Source organism: Vanessa tameamea, chromosome 31 (genome assembly GCF_037043105.1).
Source record: "Vanessa tameamea isolate UH-Manoa-2023 chromosome 31, ilVanTame1 primary haplotype, whole genome shotgun sequence".
Classification (NCBI taxonomy): Eukaryota; Metazoa; Arthropoda; class Insecta; order Lepidoptera; family Nymphalidae; genus Vanessa; species Vanessa tameamea.
This window is the reverse complement of record NC_087339.1, coordinates 4414529-4431693: the sequence shown is the minus strand read 5'-3', so window position 1 is coordinate 4431693 and position 17165 is coordinate 4414529. Positions and strand designations below refer to the sequence as shown.

The 17165-nt window shown below is 39.0% G+C and overlaps 1 protein-coding gene across 2 annotated transcripts in view; it reads right to left on the bottom strand.

Annotated features, from left to right (window-relative positions):
• The window catches only part of LOC113393716 (cytoplasmic aconitate hydratase-like), a 46595-nt gene that overhangs the window by 20591 nt on the left and 8839 nt on the right, over positions 1-17165 (bottom strand). For both annotated transcript variants that reach the window (XM_064220152.1, XM_064220151.1), the window contains exons 3-11: positions 15645-15811; positions 14490-14635; positions 12142-12211; positions 11791-11853; positions 11003-11129; positions 10330-10460; positions 9387-9558; positions 6118-6218; positions 5612-5728 (exon numbers count right to left, since the gene is read on the bottom strand). In XM_064220152.1, the coding sequence (XP_064076222.1) occupies positions 5612-5728; positions 6118-6218; positions 9387-9558; positions 10330-10460; positions 11003-11129; positions 11791-11853; positions 12142-12211; positions 14490-14635; positions 15645-15811 (1094 nt within the window). The remainder of the gene's footprint in view (positions 1-5611; positions 5729-6117; positions 6219-9386; positions 9559-10329; positions 10461-11002; positions 11130-11790; positions 11854-12141; positions 12212-14489; positions 14636-15644; positions 15812-17165) is intronic.

Here is a 17165-nt window from a genome sequence, read left to right as displayed (position 1 = left end):
TTCCAACCAAACTCAAACGAAACCGTACGCGACAACTATTCTACTAAACCAAAAAAAAAAAAAAAAATACATCACGAAATCAACAAACTAATTAAATAATCACGCTTTCCGATACCTCATTAACAAATTAACGGATTAACGAACGATCATTAATAAACGACTTCCAACACGTTCCATCCCCACTCCTTACTATAAAAACGCAAGGTTATTGCAAATTTTAATCAGTTGCAATCTTGCGTTCAATATATCCACATCTACAAGTTACTCGAATTAAAAGTCACTGAACAACTGGTTTGAATCAAAGATCGGATTTAGTCGTAGGTATGTATTGAAATTATTTATATATCTTAATATATATTATATATAATGTACTAAAAATGGGGTTTGCTGTCTTAAAACAAGACCATCAAAACTTTTTTAGATACCTGTATTTTGAAATTCGTTAAGACGTGTTATAACATACTATATTTGGGTGTTCGATTTATGAACATATGTACATATTTAAAGGTGATTTAAATTATTTGTAAAAACGAAAACTTTTAGGTTATTTTTTTTTAAATACCATTTTTTAACCTGTACTGTTGAACTAAGCAAAAATGTGTGTTTATTTTCTGCAACAATATCTGTCCGTCGGAGCTGTCAGACGCTCATTTGATAGTGTCAATATTCTATCACTGGGTGTTTGACAGTTCTCACTGGGAGACAATCGTGCAGCTTTTTATCATAAACCAGAGAAGACGTCACTAACTTTTCTTTTTGAACGAAATCCTTTAACGCGGCAAAAATCTTTACGTAAAGCAATATGCCCCACCCCCCCAGCCGTCCTTTTCTTCTCTTTCTATAGCATATAACTTTGTTATTATTTATTCCATTTCTGTCATTGTAATTCAATTATTCTCAAACGCTGTCAATTAATTTCACTGTGTCCGTTTGTGTACCTAGTATATAGAGACAGCAACTTCGTTCAAATCGGGAATCCCACGACACATAAACGATTTTGTTATGTTATTGTGTCGACAACTCAGAGACGATAATCATTGACGCAGTCGACACGTCAACATTTCTGTCACTGGGACAATGATTATTGTTGCTGGAGAGTCATTGAATAAATGTAATCACAACGATAATAAATACGGGTCGTCTGCGACTGCGGTCACTCGCTCAGTCGACATGCCTTTGTAAATATGTCACTGGGTTCGTGATTGGTGTTACGGACGACCAAAACAACTGAAGATCGACACTGAACTATCCATATTGCACCAAGTAGCAATAATTAGTATCTATGTCTAGTTATAGGCGCTACAGCTCGATGACTCAAAGGCGGTAGGATGTTATTCAATTTTAACGAACGTGAATTTATCAGATACACAACACTAAAAACAAAAAGTGACCCAGATGAATATCAAGACATGTACTGTCACTGTTGACAGTAATTATATTCCCAGTAGACATGTTTTAGTTCTGTCACTGGGTTTATGATCACTGTCACTGGTAACATTAACAGAAGTACGAATACTGAATACTGGACATCATTTCTCAATGCGTTTGTGGACATTGCTACTGGAGATCAAGATAATTATCCTAGGTAACTCGCATTGGGACAGCGTGGTGGACTAAGCTCCAAAACCTCCTCAAATGGTCTTAGACAGCGGGAAACTTACGGCACATGACTTAAGGTGAGATAATTTAATCGCACGTTTTCACTAGTCCAGTCGACATTCACTACATGATCTGTGATTACTTTTTAAAAATGCAATTGAAACATATATATGTTAAAGATACACAACATATACAAACAAATTTATTTTTCTTCATTCCCTGTGCTTTCTTATGAATCGTGTTGTGGTGTACATTATTATTTTTTCAGATATCTGTGTTTCTATATTCCAAAATCTTTGCAATGATAGTTTTCACAGCCTCAGGAGATATTCCATATTATCACTGGGTTTGTGATTACTACCACTGAAAAGACGAGAACAGGCAGACCGAGAAAATCATTTCAAAGTAATTGCGTACTCATTTCAAAAAAATCTGTTTTTGCTATTTTTTTTAAAACTTAATCAACTATTACACAACATGACTGACAACTCATTAACGGATCTACAGTTTACCAGTATCAGTTTTCAAACGCTCGGCGGATGTTCTAAACCATCACTGGGTGTATGATTACTGCCACTGGGAAGACAGTACATCGATTATAAGAAAAGCAATCGAAGAAATTTCTGCCAAAAATAGTTCTGCCGAAGGTCTCCATACGTTGTTATGTTAAGTCGCCTGTGTTAGTTTCCACACGCTCAGCGGATGTTTTAGTCCATCACTGGGTTTGTGATTACTGCCGCTGGGAAGACGATACTACGAAAAAGACTGTTCACGAAAATCAATTGGCGAGGCGAGATATGTGTGTCTGAATATAAATACGATCAGTCGCCTGTGTTAGTTTTCACATGCTCAGCCGATGTTTTAGTCCATCACTGGGTTTGTGATTACTGCCGCTGGGAAGACAATACTACGAAAATTCTATTTTACAATAACAACAGTCGATAAACAACTTACTGAGACAGTTCTCGGTATATTTAAAGTCGCCCGTGTTAGTTCTCACACGCTCAGCGGATGTTTTAGTCCATCACTGGGTTTGTGATTACTGCCACGGAGGACACACACCAAGGAATACTATAACAGAGGAGCCATTGTCGCGTGTATTCGACTCAAATTATAATTGTTTTTTTTTTAAGCTTTGGAAGATCAAGAATAAATAAGGCTACGTCTGTTTTTCAATGCAAAAATGTATAGACTATTTACAGGAAAGCAGTCCCAGAACCATCAGTACGTCACGGTATTATCAAGCGATCCTTCAACGCGAGAGAGTACCGCTCACTTTTAAACAGATACATCTCAGCTGGGACGTGGAATCATGGTGAGACCCTTTTTAGTCGTCACGCTAACATTTAACGCACGCGGCATGTTTTGAAATTCAAAAAAATTTCTACATTTACTTGGTAAATTCGTTTGGGTAGGTACCATCCACTCATCAGATTTACCACCACCAAACATCAATACTTTTGTGGTGTTCCGGTTCGAAGAATGAATCAGTCAGTACAGTCATAAGGGACAGAATATCCCAAGGTTGGCGGCACATTGGCGATGTGGTAACCACTTACAATCAGGTGATGAAATATACATAATTTAAATCTTATACAATGTTCGTACTTCACAGGAATTAGGTGCCAATCTTCCATCGACCCAGTTGAATCTCACCAGTGGCAGTTTTCACAAGCTCAGCGGACGTTCTAAATCGTCACTGGGTTTGTGATTACTGCCACTGGGGGGGCGTGGCATCGGTGAAGCAGTCAACATCGAACGGGGTTCTAAGCGAACATCTTTCAATAATAGTGATCACTTGCACTGTGGACATTTCGTCGATACTGTCACTGGGCAAGAGATACACTGTTAACGGAGATTACTCGCCGCTCATATAATGCTACGATCTTATATATGGTGTCAAAAACGACAGCCAATATTTTAGTGCCGTCAATTTAATCTTGTGTGTAATAGAATAAATCAATCGTATAACATAAATAACATAATCAGCCTGTAAATTTCCCACTGCTGCGCTAAGGCCTCCTCTCCCGTTGAGGAGAAGGTATGGAGCATATTGCACCACGCTGCTACAATGCGGGTTGGTGGAATACACATGTGGCAGAATTTCGTTGAAATTAGACACATGCAGGTTTCCTCACGATGTTTTCCTTCACCGAGCACGAGATGAATTATAAACACAAATTAAGCACATGAAAACTCAGTGGTGCCTGCCTGGGTTCGAACCCGAAATCATCGGTTAAGATGCACGCGTTCTAACCACTGGGCCATCTCGGCTCTCAATAATCAATCATTCATTATATCATATCTCAATAAATCAATCATTGCGTCACATATAACGAAGGGTCGGGTACTAAATCGTTAACAGACATTTATTTCCAAACGAATATAAGTTTCGTCGTTTTTGTTCGTATCCGTTTTCATCGTCCGTCAACTCGGACACTATTTTGATTTCCTTCTTTCTAACGCAATACTGACGTTGACAGCTTGTACGATTAAAATATAAAATAAATTGTGAACAAACTTTTTGATGCTTCGACATACATATTTGAATGTTTTGAGTATAATTTTGTATTAATTTCCAAAATTGTTAATTTATATGAGAAATATAATATTTTAAGAAGCCGAGATGGCCCAGTGGTTAGAACACGTGCATCTTAACCGATGATTTCGGGTTCAAATCCAGGCAGGCACCACTGAATTTTCATGTGCTTAATTTGTGTTTATAAGTCATCTCGTGCTCGGCGGTGAAGGAAAACATCGTGAGGAGACCTGCATGTGTGTAATTTCAACGAAATTCTGCCACATGTGTATTCCACCAACCCGCATTGGAGCAGCGTGGTGGAATATGCTCCATACCTTCTTCTCAACGGGAGAGGAGGCCTTAGCCCAGCAGTGGGAAATTTACAGGCTGCTTATGTTTATGTTAAGAAGCACAGCCTATATAAGGCGTCGACGAGCTGGACTCGGTGTCACTCACCGACCAATATTAAACATCAAACGTCTAGTGCACACAGATCTTAGGATCGCAGGGAAAACTCAACACACCACACCCCTACAGCGTTTCCGCCCCCAGATTAGTGACGTCACATAAACGGTCGTGACGTCGATTAAGCAGTGCTACGAGCAGAAGCGCTCCAAATCCCAAACGACTACGTTCTGTGCCGAGAAGCAATCTCATAGAAGACACCCTCAGGACGAACGTCACACGGAGACCGAGAGGGCTCAAACTGCAAGCCTGAGTGCAAGGGAGCTACGGCGTTGTACGCCATTCACCAATTTCACTTAAATTCCAAAAACATGTCATATAATCTATTCCAACCATAAGAGGAGAAAAGCCAAATAAACAACATTTGACAGCAAATTGACGCGACATCATTGGTCGAGAGCTCGATTAGTCTATGATATTCACTATGGATTTGCGATCGGCGTTTGAACGTCGACGAAACTGTTATCGGAACTTTGGAAGTAACATTAAAGTGGATATAAGTAGTTAAGTGTAACAGCGTTGTATTATAAATAGAGATATGTTAATCGTAAACTCTCAGTAGTGCACAATCATCAGGCCACATTCGTCCACTGCTGGACAAAGGCCTCTCCAAATGCACGCCACCGTGGTCTTACTTCGGCACCTCGCATCCAGCTCCTGCCGGCCGTCTTGCGCAAATCGTCACTCCACCGTGCCCGAGGACGTCCTACACTACGTTTGCCGAGACGCGGTCTCCGCTCTACAACACGTTTTCCCCAACGGTTATCGGTTCTACGACAAATATGGCCGGCCCACTGCCTTGAGCTTACTAATCCGGTGGGCTATGTCGATGACTTTGGTTCTCTGACGGATCACCTCATTTCTGATGCGATCCCTCAGAGATACTCCGAGCATAGCCCTTCCCATAGCTAAGTTATTAGCGAATCGCATGAAATACCTAAATCTAAGGTTTGTTTATCTTTTGTGTGATTAATGTATGTGTGAGTGTCTTCCTGTTTATGTGTGCATGCGTGTACATTAACGTACCTTGTTACTGAGACACTCGTTGAAGTCCTTCTTCATAACGGAGACGGACACTCTGTCTTGCGGCCGTTTCGGACCACTGACTGACGTCACAACCGTTGCCAGATCCAGTTCTACCACCTGTAAGGTTTAAATAAAATATTATTATTAGACTAAAGAACGAACGAAAAACGGGGCGGAGTTAAGCCAGCGTGTCACTCGATTTATAATTAAACTAGCTAAATCTTCGGCTTCACCTGCGCGAAATTTATAAAACACAAACTTCCAAGCCCCGCGTTTTACCCATTCAGGGGTGGAGTTTCGTAAAATCCGTTCTTAGCGAATGTCTCCACCCTATTAGGACCAACCTGCCAAATTTCAAGTTTTTTTTTTTTTATGGCATTGGTTGGCGACGAGCATATGGGCCACCTGATGGTAAGTGATCACAACCGCCCATAGACAAAGGCGCTGTAAGAAATATATCAATGTTTGAAGTAAATTTTTAAACATTATCCTCTTCGTATACAAACCTCTGAAAACACGGGGTCCTGCGCCGAGTTACTGTAATCCCGAAACTGTTTCGTCGCTTTCAGATACGCTTCGATAATTTTTATCTTCTCCGCTGAACGATCTGCAACACAACAATAGATCATAAACTCGGACGGAAATCATTTAGGGTGCTACCCTGGTAAGAATATATGGATTGGTACTATGAACAGAAGCGTAAGCGTGCCTTGGCGGGGCCCCGTATTAAAATTTTATTTGGGGGTGCTCAGGAAGGGTAAAGATATCTCACAAAAGAAAAAAAAATGCGTAAAATTAAAAGAAATACTTATTTATAATAATTATCTGTCACTTTTTCCAAAATTTTAAGCACTTTTAAGAACATGCTTTCTTTGACTTTTGTCAATTTGTAAAATAAAAAAAAATGGGAAATTTTTATTAATTTTTGCTTACGCCCATGTGGCCTCGTGCCCCGGGGGCCCCGTGCAATTGATACGGCAGATACGGCGGTAGCTACGTCCCTGACTATGAAGGTGGTTTGTTTTACTAAAATCTTTTACGAAGATTTTGTACCAAAATAAAGTATAGTAATTGATAAAAATCTTCAAAATCAAAATCAAAGTAGATTCTACCGAGAAGAACCGCCAAGAAACTCAGTAATTACTCTTTTCCAACATCAATTAATTAATTAATGTTGAAATAGACGTCAAACACAACATTTTTTTAATATATATATCCTGCCTAGAAGTCAATAAATACTTTACTGATCTTTTTGACAGACGGGCTAGTGATGGGAAACAGAAAATATCTAGTAGTCCAAAAAATAACGTTTTTAAATACTTGTAACTGTGACGAGATGTGTATATGTTTTGTGTGTGAAATTATTTATTGCACTAGACATTGGGCAGATAAGCGACGGTGGATCAATATTCATAATAAGTATAGTAAGGAACACCTAAAAAACAAAGGTATAAAACTGGCGCGCAGCCCTGTCACGGGCTCATTGGTCGGTTGTCGGTCGACGAGAAAACATCGCTCAAGTACCTTAAGTGTCAGTGTTAAGCGGGTAGGTGTAAATCGAATACTCTGTAAGTGTTTTTTTTTGTTTTTTTAATGATTACTGGTGATTATTTTGTTCCATATGTTTACTTTTATATTTGTTTATTAGAATAAAAAAACTGATTGTCACATTATTAATTGTCATATTGTTTTTTTTAATAAATTTTGAACCAAATTCCTAAATGTACCTATTTAATATTACAGGGTTATTTTTTGACATCCCGCCAAATTTAAATACGTGGTTCAGACCATGAAAGTAAACAACTCTCCCAAAGAAACACGGGTCGAAAAGTGAAAAAAGAAATTCAGACCTTCGGTAAACATTTTTTCTTTGAAGCAATACAAAGTCTTAAAATTTTCGGATAACACTTGAATCTTTAGGGAATTTGTGTTATGTGTACTTTTTTTTTTTTGTGCCGAGGTGGCCCAATGGTTGGAACGCGTGCATCTTAACCGATGATTTCGGGTTCAAACCCAGGCAGGCACCACTGAATTTACATGTTCTTAATTTGTGTTTATAATTCATCTCGTGCTCGGCGGTGAAGGAAAACATCGTGAGGAAACCTGCATGTGTCCAATTTCAACGAAATTCTGCCACATGTGTATTCCACCAACCCGCATTGGAGCAGCGTGGTGGAATATGCTCCATACCTTCTCCTCAACGGGAGAGGAGGCCTTAGCCCAGCAGTGGGAAATTTACAGGCTGATTATGTTTATGTATGTATTTTTTTAAATATTTTTACGGTTTTATTTTAAACTTTAAAATCATTAAATTAAGAAAATAATATTTTCGTCATTGCAAAGTTACGTCGGACGATCAGAAATATTTACATCTGTCAAGGAGATCAAGCTAACTTGTACTGGGTATATTAAATTAATTTCCTATATAAATATCTCCGTTAACGTTATTGGATGTTGTAAATTAATGAAGTGAAAAAAGTTCTGTGGCTGAGTTAATGAATGTGTTTGATTGTTTTTTTACCTTATTTTTTAAAAAGATTTCTACCAGCCAAAGAGACACCCCAACCAAAAGGACCCCCGTTCGTAACAATAACTTAACAATGATCTTGAATAAGGATTTTTGTAGCAGTTACTGCCTGTCATTCGCGTCCCTACCGTCCGACGTAACATTGTACAAGCGTCTATTATTTTCAGTGTTTCTATTTAAAATTTACCTTGAAGCAATAATATATAACAGAAAAAGTATTAAAATTTTCGGATAACGCTCGAATCTTTGGGAACTTTTGTATTATATGTAATTTTAAAATATTTTAACAATTTTTTGAAATCATTGAATTAAGAAATTATATGTACGTCATTGCAAAGTCATGTCGATCAGAAATATTTACATCTGTAGAAAAGATCTTCGCCTTTTCCTATTAAATATAATCTTGTATCGAGTAATATGCCTTATTTTCAAGAGCTTTAAATTTTATAATAGGCCAAGTTAAAAATAGCTGTGGAATCTTATTATAGAAACGAATACCGTTGCCCTGGAAGGATTTATTAACTTTTCTAAGTGTTCGTGTCTGTACAATGGTTGCCATGGTTTCTTTCAAAAAGAATATTATTGAAAACATATATAATAATCAGCCTGTAAATTTCCCACTGCTGGGCTAAGGCCTCCTCTCCCGTTGAGGAGAAGGTATGGAGCATATTCCAGCACGCTGCTCCAATGCGGGTTGGTGGAATACACATGTGGCAGAATTTCGTTGAAATTAGACACATGCAGGTTTCCTCACGATGTTTTCCTTCACCGCCGAGCACGAGATGAATTATAAACAAATTAAGCGCATGTAAATTCAGTGGTGCCTGACTGGGTTTGAACCCGAAATCATCGGTTAAGATGCACGATTCTAACCACTGGGCCATCTCGGCTCAAATATATATAATATTGTTGTAAAAATATTATGACGCTGTTTGTCTGTACATATATCCCAACTCTTAATAATATAACTTAAAAATACAAATCAATTAAAATAATAGCTATTTCGATAAACGCGAAGAGTTTGTTTGATTGGAGACGCTTGTCTTAGAAACTACTGGTCCATGGCCCATTTACTGCGGAAGGCTATTAGACTATACACCATCACGCTACGACCAACAGGAGCGGAGTATCATTAAAAAAATGTTGCAAAAACGTACGCAAAATGATCCCATTTGAGATCTTCAGAAACAATCGCTGCGTAAAGGTTCAAATTAAAAAAAAAAAAAGAGACTATCCAACTAAACTCACTCGTCTGACTCAGATACTGCAACGACCGCTCGTCGACCGGGAAGTGCGCGACCGTGGCACCGAACTCCGGACACATGTTGGCGACGGTCGCTCGGTCCGCTATGCTGAGAGCCGTCACGCCCGGACCGAAGAACTCCACGAATTTACCGACCACGCCCAACGAGCGGAGATGCTGGAACACATATCTCATGATCATGGACCAGATTCGGTCCACACTTTATAAGGGCTGAATTTGGCCCATAATTTAAGAATTAATAGTACAATAACGGATACGAATATTATAAACTCGCGTTTATGCCGATTTAGGTGAATTTTGTTATAGAGGTAATTTGAGGAGTAGGAGGATATTTTTATTTATTTCATTAATGAGGACAACTCACAAAACATTAACCATTTATAGGTTAAAAATAAAGGTGATCACATATTCAGCAAAGTGTTGTTTCAATTAAAAGTTATCACGGCGTGGAAAAGGACAGTTTTATCTATTAACCTGACACAACTTTTTTCTAAAATGTTATACAAAAACGGACAGAAAAAAAAATACTAACAATAATAATACAATAACACAAGACAATTAAAAATTACCAACCAATTACTAAACAATTAAAAAATATACGAAACTTTTTTCAATTCACCCCCCCCCCCCCGAGTGCTTAAAATGGGGGTTGTGTGCTATAGGTAAAATTTTATAAATCCCTCCCAGGTTAAACTGCAGCTAAAGTATCCAGCAGTCTACTGAGTTTTTGGTTTAGTATGTGAAATATAAATTAATTTTAAAATACTATGGGCCAATTGTAGTCCATGGATGGACCAAATTTTGTCCATGAACCTATATTAATTTTAAAATATTCTAAAATACTATGGACCAATTGTAGTCCATTGATGGACCAAATTTTGTCCATGAACCGATTTCACCCTATGAATAACAAAACCGAGTCGCTACCTTAGTGATGGTCAGCACGAGGTCCGTCGACGTCACCAGCGGGTTCAACTGTCCGATGAGCTTGTAGCCTACCACTTTTGGCAGCAGCATACTAATCGCTTGTCCAAGCATGACTGCCTCTGCTTCGATGCCTACGAACAAAAATTATTTGTCGAAGTGAAACTTCTCATACGGTGATCTTAATGCTTCGGTAATTGAAAATGTCCTAGTTTCAACTGTACGAAGTCGAAACAGCCATCCAACATGCAAAAATACACGTGGTCCATATAAGGATGAGTGGTCACCACTGGCCAGACATTGAAGCCCTAAGAATTTTCAACTATACCAAACACCAATGCACCAACAACCTTGGAAAGTAAGTTAAATCCCTTGCGCCTGTTCCCATGGCTCACTCATTCTTCCAACATTATTAACATTAAATATTTTTGTATTCCGGCTTGAAGGGTGAGTGAGCCAGTGTAACTACAGGCACAAGGGACATAACATCTTAGTTCCCAAGGTCGGTGGTGCATTACAATGTTTAATATTTCTCACAGCGCCATTGTCTATGGGTGGTGGTTACCACTTACCATCAGATGAATCAAAACCTATATATAATATCAGTACATAAGTATACTTCAAACATATATATATAATATTCATATCACATATAAAATAACTAACTCGAACTCACCACCAACACCCCATCCCACCACACCGAGGCCGTTGATCATGGTGGTGTGACTGTCGGTTCCGACCACCGAGTCCGGGTGAAGGAGGTCACCGGTGAACACTACACGAGCTAGGTACTCCAAGTTAACCTAGACACAAAAATATACGTTTCGTTTTTGTATTTCTTGTGTGATTTTGGTTTTGTCACGTCAGAACGTCGACGGAACTGTGACGGAACTTCGGAAGTGAAATTAAAGTGGATATAAGTAGTTAAGTGTAACAGCGTTGTATTATAAATAGAGATATGTTAATCGTAAACTCTCAGTAGTGCACAATATGGCTGAGTTATTAGCGTATCGCATGAAATACCTAAATCTAAGATTTGTTTATGTCCATCTATCTTCTGTTTCAAAACAAAACAAATCAAATCAAAATATCATTCGAGTAGGCTTTTACGAGCACTTTTGAATCGTCGTTTAACAAACTATTTAAAGCGAAGCTACCACCGGTTCGGATTAGATTCCACCGAGAGGAACCGGCGAGAAACTCAGTAGTTACTCTTTTTCGACATCTAAAAATACAGTCGTGTTAATTAAATACAATTATATATGTATGTCATGTCTCCCGCCTGGAAGTCAACGAGCGTTAACTCCACGCTTTTTTATCATCAATATAATCTTGTATCGAATAATGTGCCTTCTTTACAGATGGATGGACAAATACTTGAAAGATGGGTTTTTGTGTGTCAAGAATTTTGTCAATTAGGGCGTTATTGGGGAATTGATTGTAATATGATGATTTACAACTCACCTGGTGGACTATCCCAGAACCAGGCGGGACTATCAGCATGTTGTTGAACGCCTGAGCACCCCACTGTGATCGAATATCAATTAGAAACATTTCGACGAAATCAAAGACATCAAAACTCTCACAAATATATATTCGAATCGTAATTTTACGAGACTTATCCGTCACCGGTTGGGAATGTAGATTTTACCGGTAAAGACCGGCAAGAAACTCTGTAGCCTTCCGGTCGAGTCCGATTACGCATCGGTTTACGAGATCCACGTAATTTTTGACTGGTGTCTGTTTATACAGCGAAGCGAAATAGTCTCTTGCAAATGGTCGTAACCGTCAAGAAGACGTCATGATCAAGATTACCTTTAGAAATTGAAACCTCTCCTGGTTCCTCTCGAATTCTAATTCTTGGTTCTTGTTAAGGGCATCAGGTCTGCGGGCAAAAGATAATTAATTACTGTAACACAGAGTCTTGACGTGAAGATTAATTGACGACTAGACGACTAGGCCTCTAACTACGACGCCAGCGAGCTAACCCAACGGGGTGGAAGTATCCAACGGAAATCGTACTTAGAAGAGTGATATTCCTTGGTAGCTTTCAAAATAATGTCCCAACAAGGTGGAAGCAGTATTTATGCCACTGTCAAGGTCCCTAAGGCTCGAAACAATGCATTTTTTTTTTTTTCGAAATGTTAGTTGCTGTTGGCCCTAATGGCCTCTACAGCGTCACCGGGTGGGGTAGGCGAGCTAAACTACTCAAGCCTTGTGTTGGGAGCCCACTTAAGGGCTCAGAATACGCGCGTCCTAAGGGCGCCTCCTGTGAGGCCGAACCTCGGCTTAGGACGCCATCGTCGACTCGAGGGAGGAATGACGTGTGCATTCAACGTCGCACGCCGAGGCGTCGACGAGACGGTTCGACACAATGCAGTTTTAATCGCGGATATTAATGCAATTTACATTGTTACAACGTTAGCGTGATTTAAAATACAACTAACGCCATCTATTGGCATATATAGTGAACTAATGTAAAATGTGATGTGAAATGTTTGGAGTAGGAACATGTTGCTGTTACATTACTAATATTCCGATTGGTCGAACTCTTATACAATCTGTCCGTGACGTCAGCGCTTTAAGTGACACCCCTAATAAAATAGGGCGTTAATTTAATATACCCAGTACAAGTTAGATTGATCTCTTTGACAGATGTAAATATTTCTGATCGACATAACTTTGCAATGAAGAAAATATTATTTTCTTCATTTATTGATTTCAAATTCAAATATATATATCGCAAAAGTCCCTAAAGATTCGAGCGTTACCCGAAAATTTTAAGACTTTTCATTGCTTCAAAGTAAAATTTGAATAGGAACACTGAAAATAATAGACGCTTGTACAATGTTACATCGGTCGGACGGTAGGGACGCGAATAACAGGCAGTAACTGCTATAAACATCAGCAAAGAAATAATATATATATATATCAAATAACACAAAGAAACAATCCAAACACATTCATTAACTTAGCCACTGGACATTATTTTTTTGAGCCGAGATGGCCCAGTGGTTAGAACGCGTGCATCTTAACCGATGATTGCGGGCTCAAACCCAGGCAGGCACCACTGAATTTACATGTGCTTAATTTGTGTTTATAATTCATATCGAGCTCGTCGGTGAAGGAAAACATCGTGAGGAAACCTGCATGTGTCTAATTTCAACGAAATTCTGCCACATGTGTATTCCACCAACCCGCATTGGAGCAGCGTGGTGGAATATGCTCCATACCTTCTCCTCAACGGGAGAGGAGGCCTTAGCCCAGCAGTGGGAAATTTACAGGCTGATTATGTTATTATTATGTTATTATTTTTTTACAACATTATCGGAAATATTTTTATATAGGAAAATGTAGTCCAGTGAGTCAGTCAGCAACAAAATATAGCCCAAGTTTCTTTTGACAAATTAATATTTCTGTCAGGCATATAAAAAATCCACCACAAATTCCTGATCGGAAACTAAATCAAGGACAACATCGCCAATACGCCACCGACCTTGAGAACTAAGATGTTATGTCCCTTGTGCCTGTAGTTACACTGGCTCACTCACCAAACCGAAACACAATTTAATAAGATCGAATCCCACCACCCAGTAAAGGTGAAGTGCTTAGATTATTTATGTATCTAGATAGAGTCGCGTTACAAAACGACTAAAACAAACGAGCCAACTTTATTGTCTTGGTGTGCGTGACATTTACGCTTGACGTGACGTCACACGTCAAGCCCCTTTACTAGTGTGCGTGTACTTGGTGACCACTAGTATTTTCGACGCGTCCTTACCCTTAACAGTATATCTAGCCGAAGACTTTTTGAGGACATTATTATTAATATATGTTACGAGACTAGCCCTAGCCTCCATACGGAGCTACGTCATAGGATATTATAAATATATACAATTATTATTGTAATTAATTGATCAATAATTTGTACAACTTTAGTTAATATTATTTTATGGGATAACATTTAATACTGGCATGTAACACTATTTCTTATTTTAAAAATGATTGAGCTGTCATAAGGAAAACAATTGGATGATTGTGGGGGGTTGAAAAAGATATATAGACAGATTGGAGCATCATTGTAAAAAAACATAATTTTATTGCCATCCCGAACTACTGAAATTACATATAAGATTGACTGTTTCAAATTGAACAAAACTTACGTTCGAGCAAAGTCGACTTGAACCGAGTGATCAATGACCAAATCAGCGGGACAAATCGGGTTGATTTTATCGGGATTACCGCCCAACTCGCGCACCGCGTCCCGCATAGCCGCGAAGTCCACGACGGCCGGTACACCGGTGAGATCCTAGAAGAAGGACAGTTGAAATATTAAAATGTGCTATTTAGCTATGTTCGATAAATCGAAACACATCTAAAACCGGATGTCGTCGGAATATCAGATGCCATCGATTTGATCTTGACGAGTAACCGTTTTCACCGCATCTAACTAACATGACTGTTAAGTTAGAGAGAGAGGGCGAATATGTCATTGAGTTTAATCAAATCAAAATCAAAATATACTTTATATTATATTTATAGGCTTTTACAAGCACTTTTGAATCGTCATTTAACAAACTATTTAAAGTAAAGCTACCACCGGTTCGGAATGTAGATTAGAACCGGCGAGAAACTCAGTAGTTACTCTTTTTCGACATCTAAAAATACAGTCACGTTAGTTGAATACAATTATATATGTATGTCACGTCTCCCGCCTGGAAGTCAACGAGCGTTAACTCCACGCTTTTTTATCATCAATATCGTATCGAATAATATGCCTTCTTTACTAATGTATTTTGTACAATTGACTTGAATCTATGAAACGGCAAAGTTAAAAATGTCTGCGGAATTTTATTATAGAAACGGATACCTTGCCCCAAGAAGGTTTTATTGACTCTGCGGAGTCGGAAACTTGGCGTTATAAGCTTATCCTTGCGTCTCGTGCACATACAATGATTATCACTGATTCTATAAAAGTGATCGATGTTACTTAATCTATACATACAATAAAATCGGAGTGTCTGTTTGTAATATTAAAATAACCGCTTTTTACTAAATGCATATGTATGTATACACGGTACATAAACCTAAATAACATTTTTTACAATTTTTGTCTGTCTGTTTGTTCCGGCTAATCTCTGAAACGGCTGGACCGATTTCGGCGGGACTCTCACTGGCAGATAGCCGATGTAATAAGGAGTAACTTAGGCTACTTTTATTTTAGAATTACATGTAAAATAATAATAAACTCACGCTTATTTATTAAATTCAAACGCGCACGAAGTCGCGGGCACAGCTAGTAACACAAAAAACTCTACCTGTAGAATAACTCTCGCCGGTTTGAATGCTATCTCGACCCCACCCTCGGAGTTCTGATTCGTTTCCCAATCGAGAACATTCCTGACGTCCTTCTCCAGGACTTGGAAGTTATCACAGTTACGGATGCACGACTCGACGAGCACACGGATGCTGTACGGGAGGCGATCTAGAAATACATATGATGATGGAATCCTCTAACCAATCTCTGACCGGTATCGGTCGCTGGACATTCTTAAAGGAGAACTGCTCAACTCAAATCATATTATGGCGCACAAGATTGTGCTCACAGACAAATGGTAATTAATAACCTTTTTTTATTTGGTGGTAGGGCTTTGTGCAAGCCCGTCTGGGTAGGTACCACCCGCTCATCAGATATTCTACCGCAAACAACAGTACACTAAGTACTGTTGCTATTGCTGTGTTCCGATTTGAAAGGTGATCGAGCCATGGGACATAACATCCTAGTTCCCAAGTGGCGCATTGGAGATGTAAGGAATGGTTAATATTTCTCACAGCGCCATTGTCTATGGGCGGTGGTGACTTGCCATCAGGTACCATAAAAAACACATCACATTGGCGCACAAAAATATATTAACGTTAAATCACTTAAATTTAAGCCATTCAGTATTATATATAAATATACGTATATATAAAGAATGTCTATATACAACGTTCACAGTTCTGCAACATAAAGCTGAACTGGTGAGATACATAAACATAATAATCAGCCTGTAAATTTCCCACTGCCGGGCTAAGGCCTCCTCTCCCGTTGAGGAGAAGGTATGAGCATATTCCACCACGCTGCTCCAATACGGGTTGGTGGAATACACATGTGGCAGAATTTCATTGAAATTACACACATGCAGGTTTCCTCACGATGTTTTCCTTCACCGCCGAGCACGAGATGAATTATAAACACAAATTAAGCACATGGAAATTCAGTGGTGCCTGCCTGGGTTTGAACCCTAAATCATCGGTTAAGATGCACGCGTTCTAACCACTGGGCCATCTCGGCTCGGTGAGATACGTGGGGTGGATACTTTACGCGTTGTGACTTCAATTTTTATAATGTAGCGTGTGCTCTATGCCTCTTTTTAAATTCTTTTTTTAGGTACCGTACCCAAAGCGTAAAAACGCGACCCTTTTACTAAGACTGCGCTGTCTGTCCGTCCATGTATCTGTCACCACTCAAGAACCGCGACAGTTAAGACAGTTGAAAATTTCACAAATTGTGTATTTCTGTTGCCGCTATAAAAGCAACTACTAAAAACAAAAAAATAATATTTATGGGGGCTCCCACACAACCAACGCGAATTTTCCCCCTTTTTTGCTCGATATCAATATTGGCAACAGGTAGGCTTGATATATTCACAAAATACCCAGTTCGATATTTACTTTAATAAAAAAAAATAAACAATAATAATAATGGTGAGCTGAGATGGCCCAGTGGTTAGAACGCGTGCATCTTAACCGATGATTTCGGGTTCAAACCCAGTCAGGCACCACTGAATTTACATGCG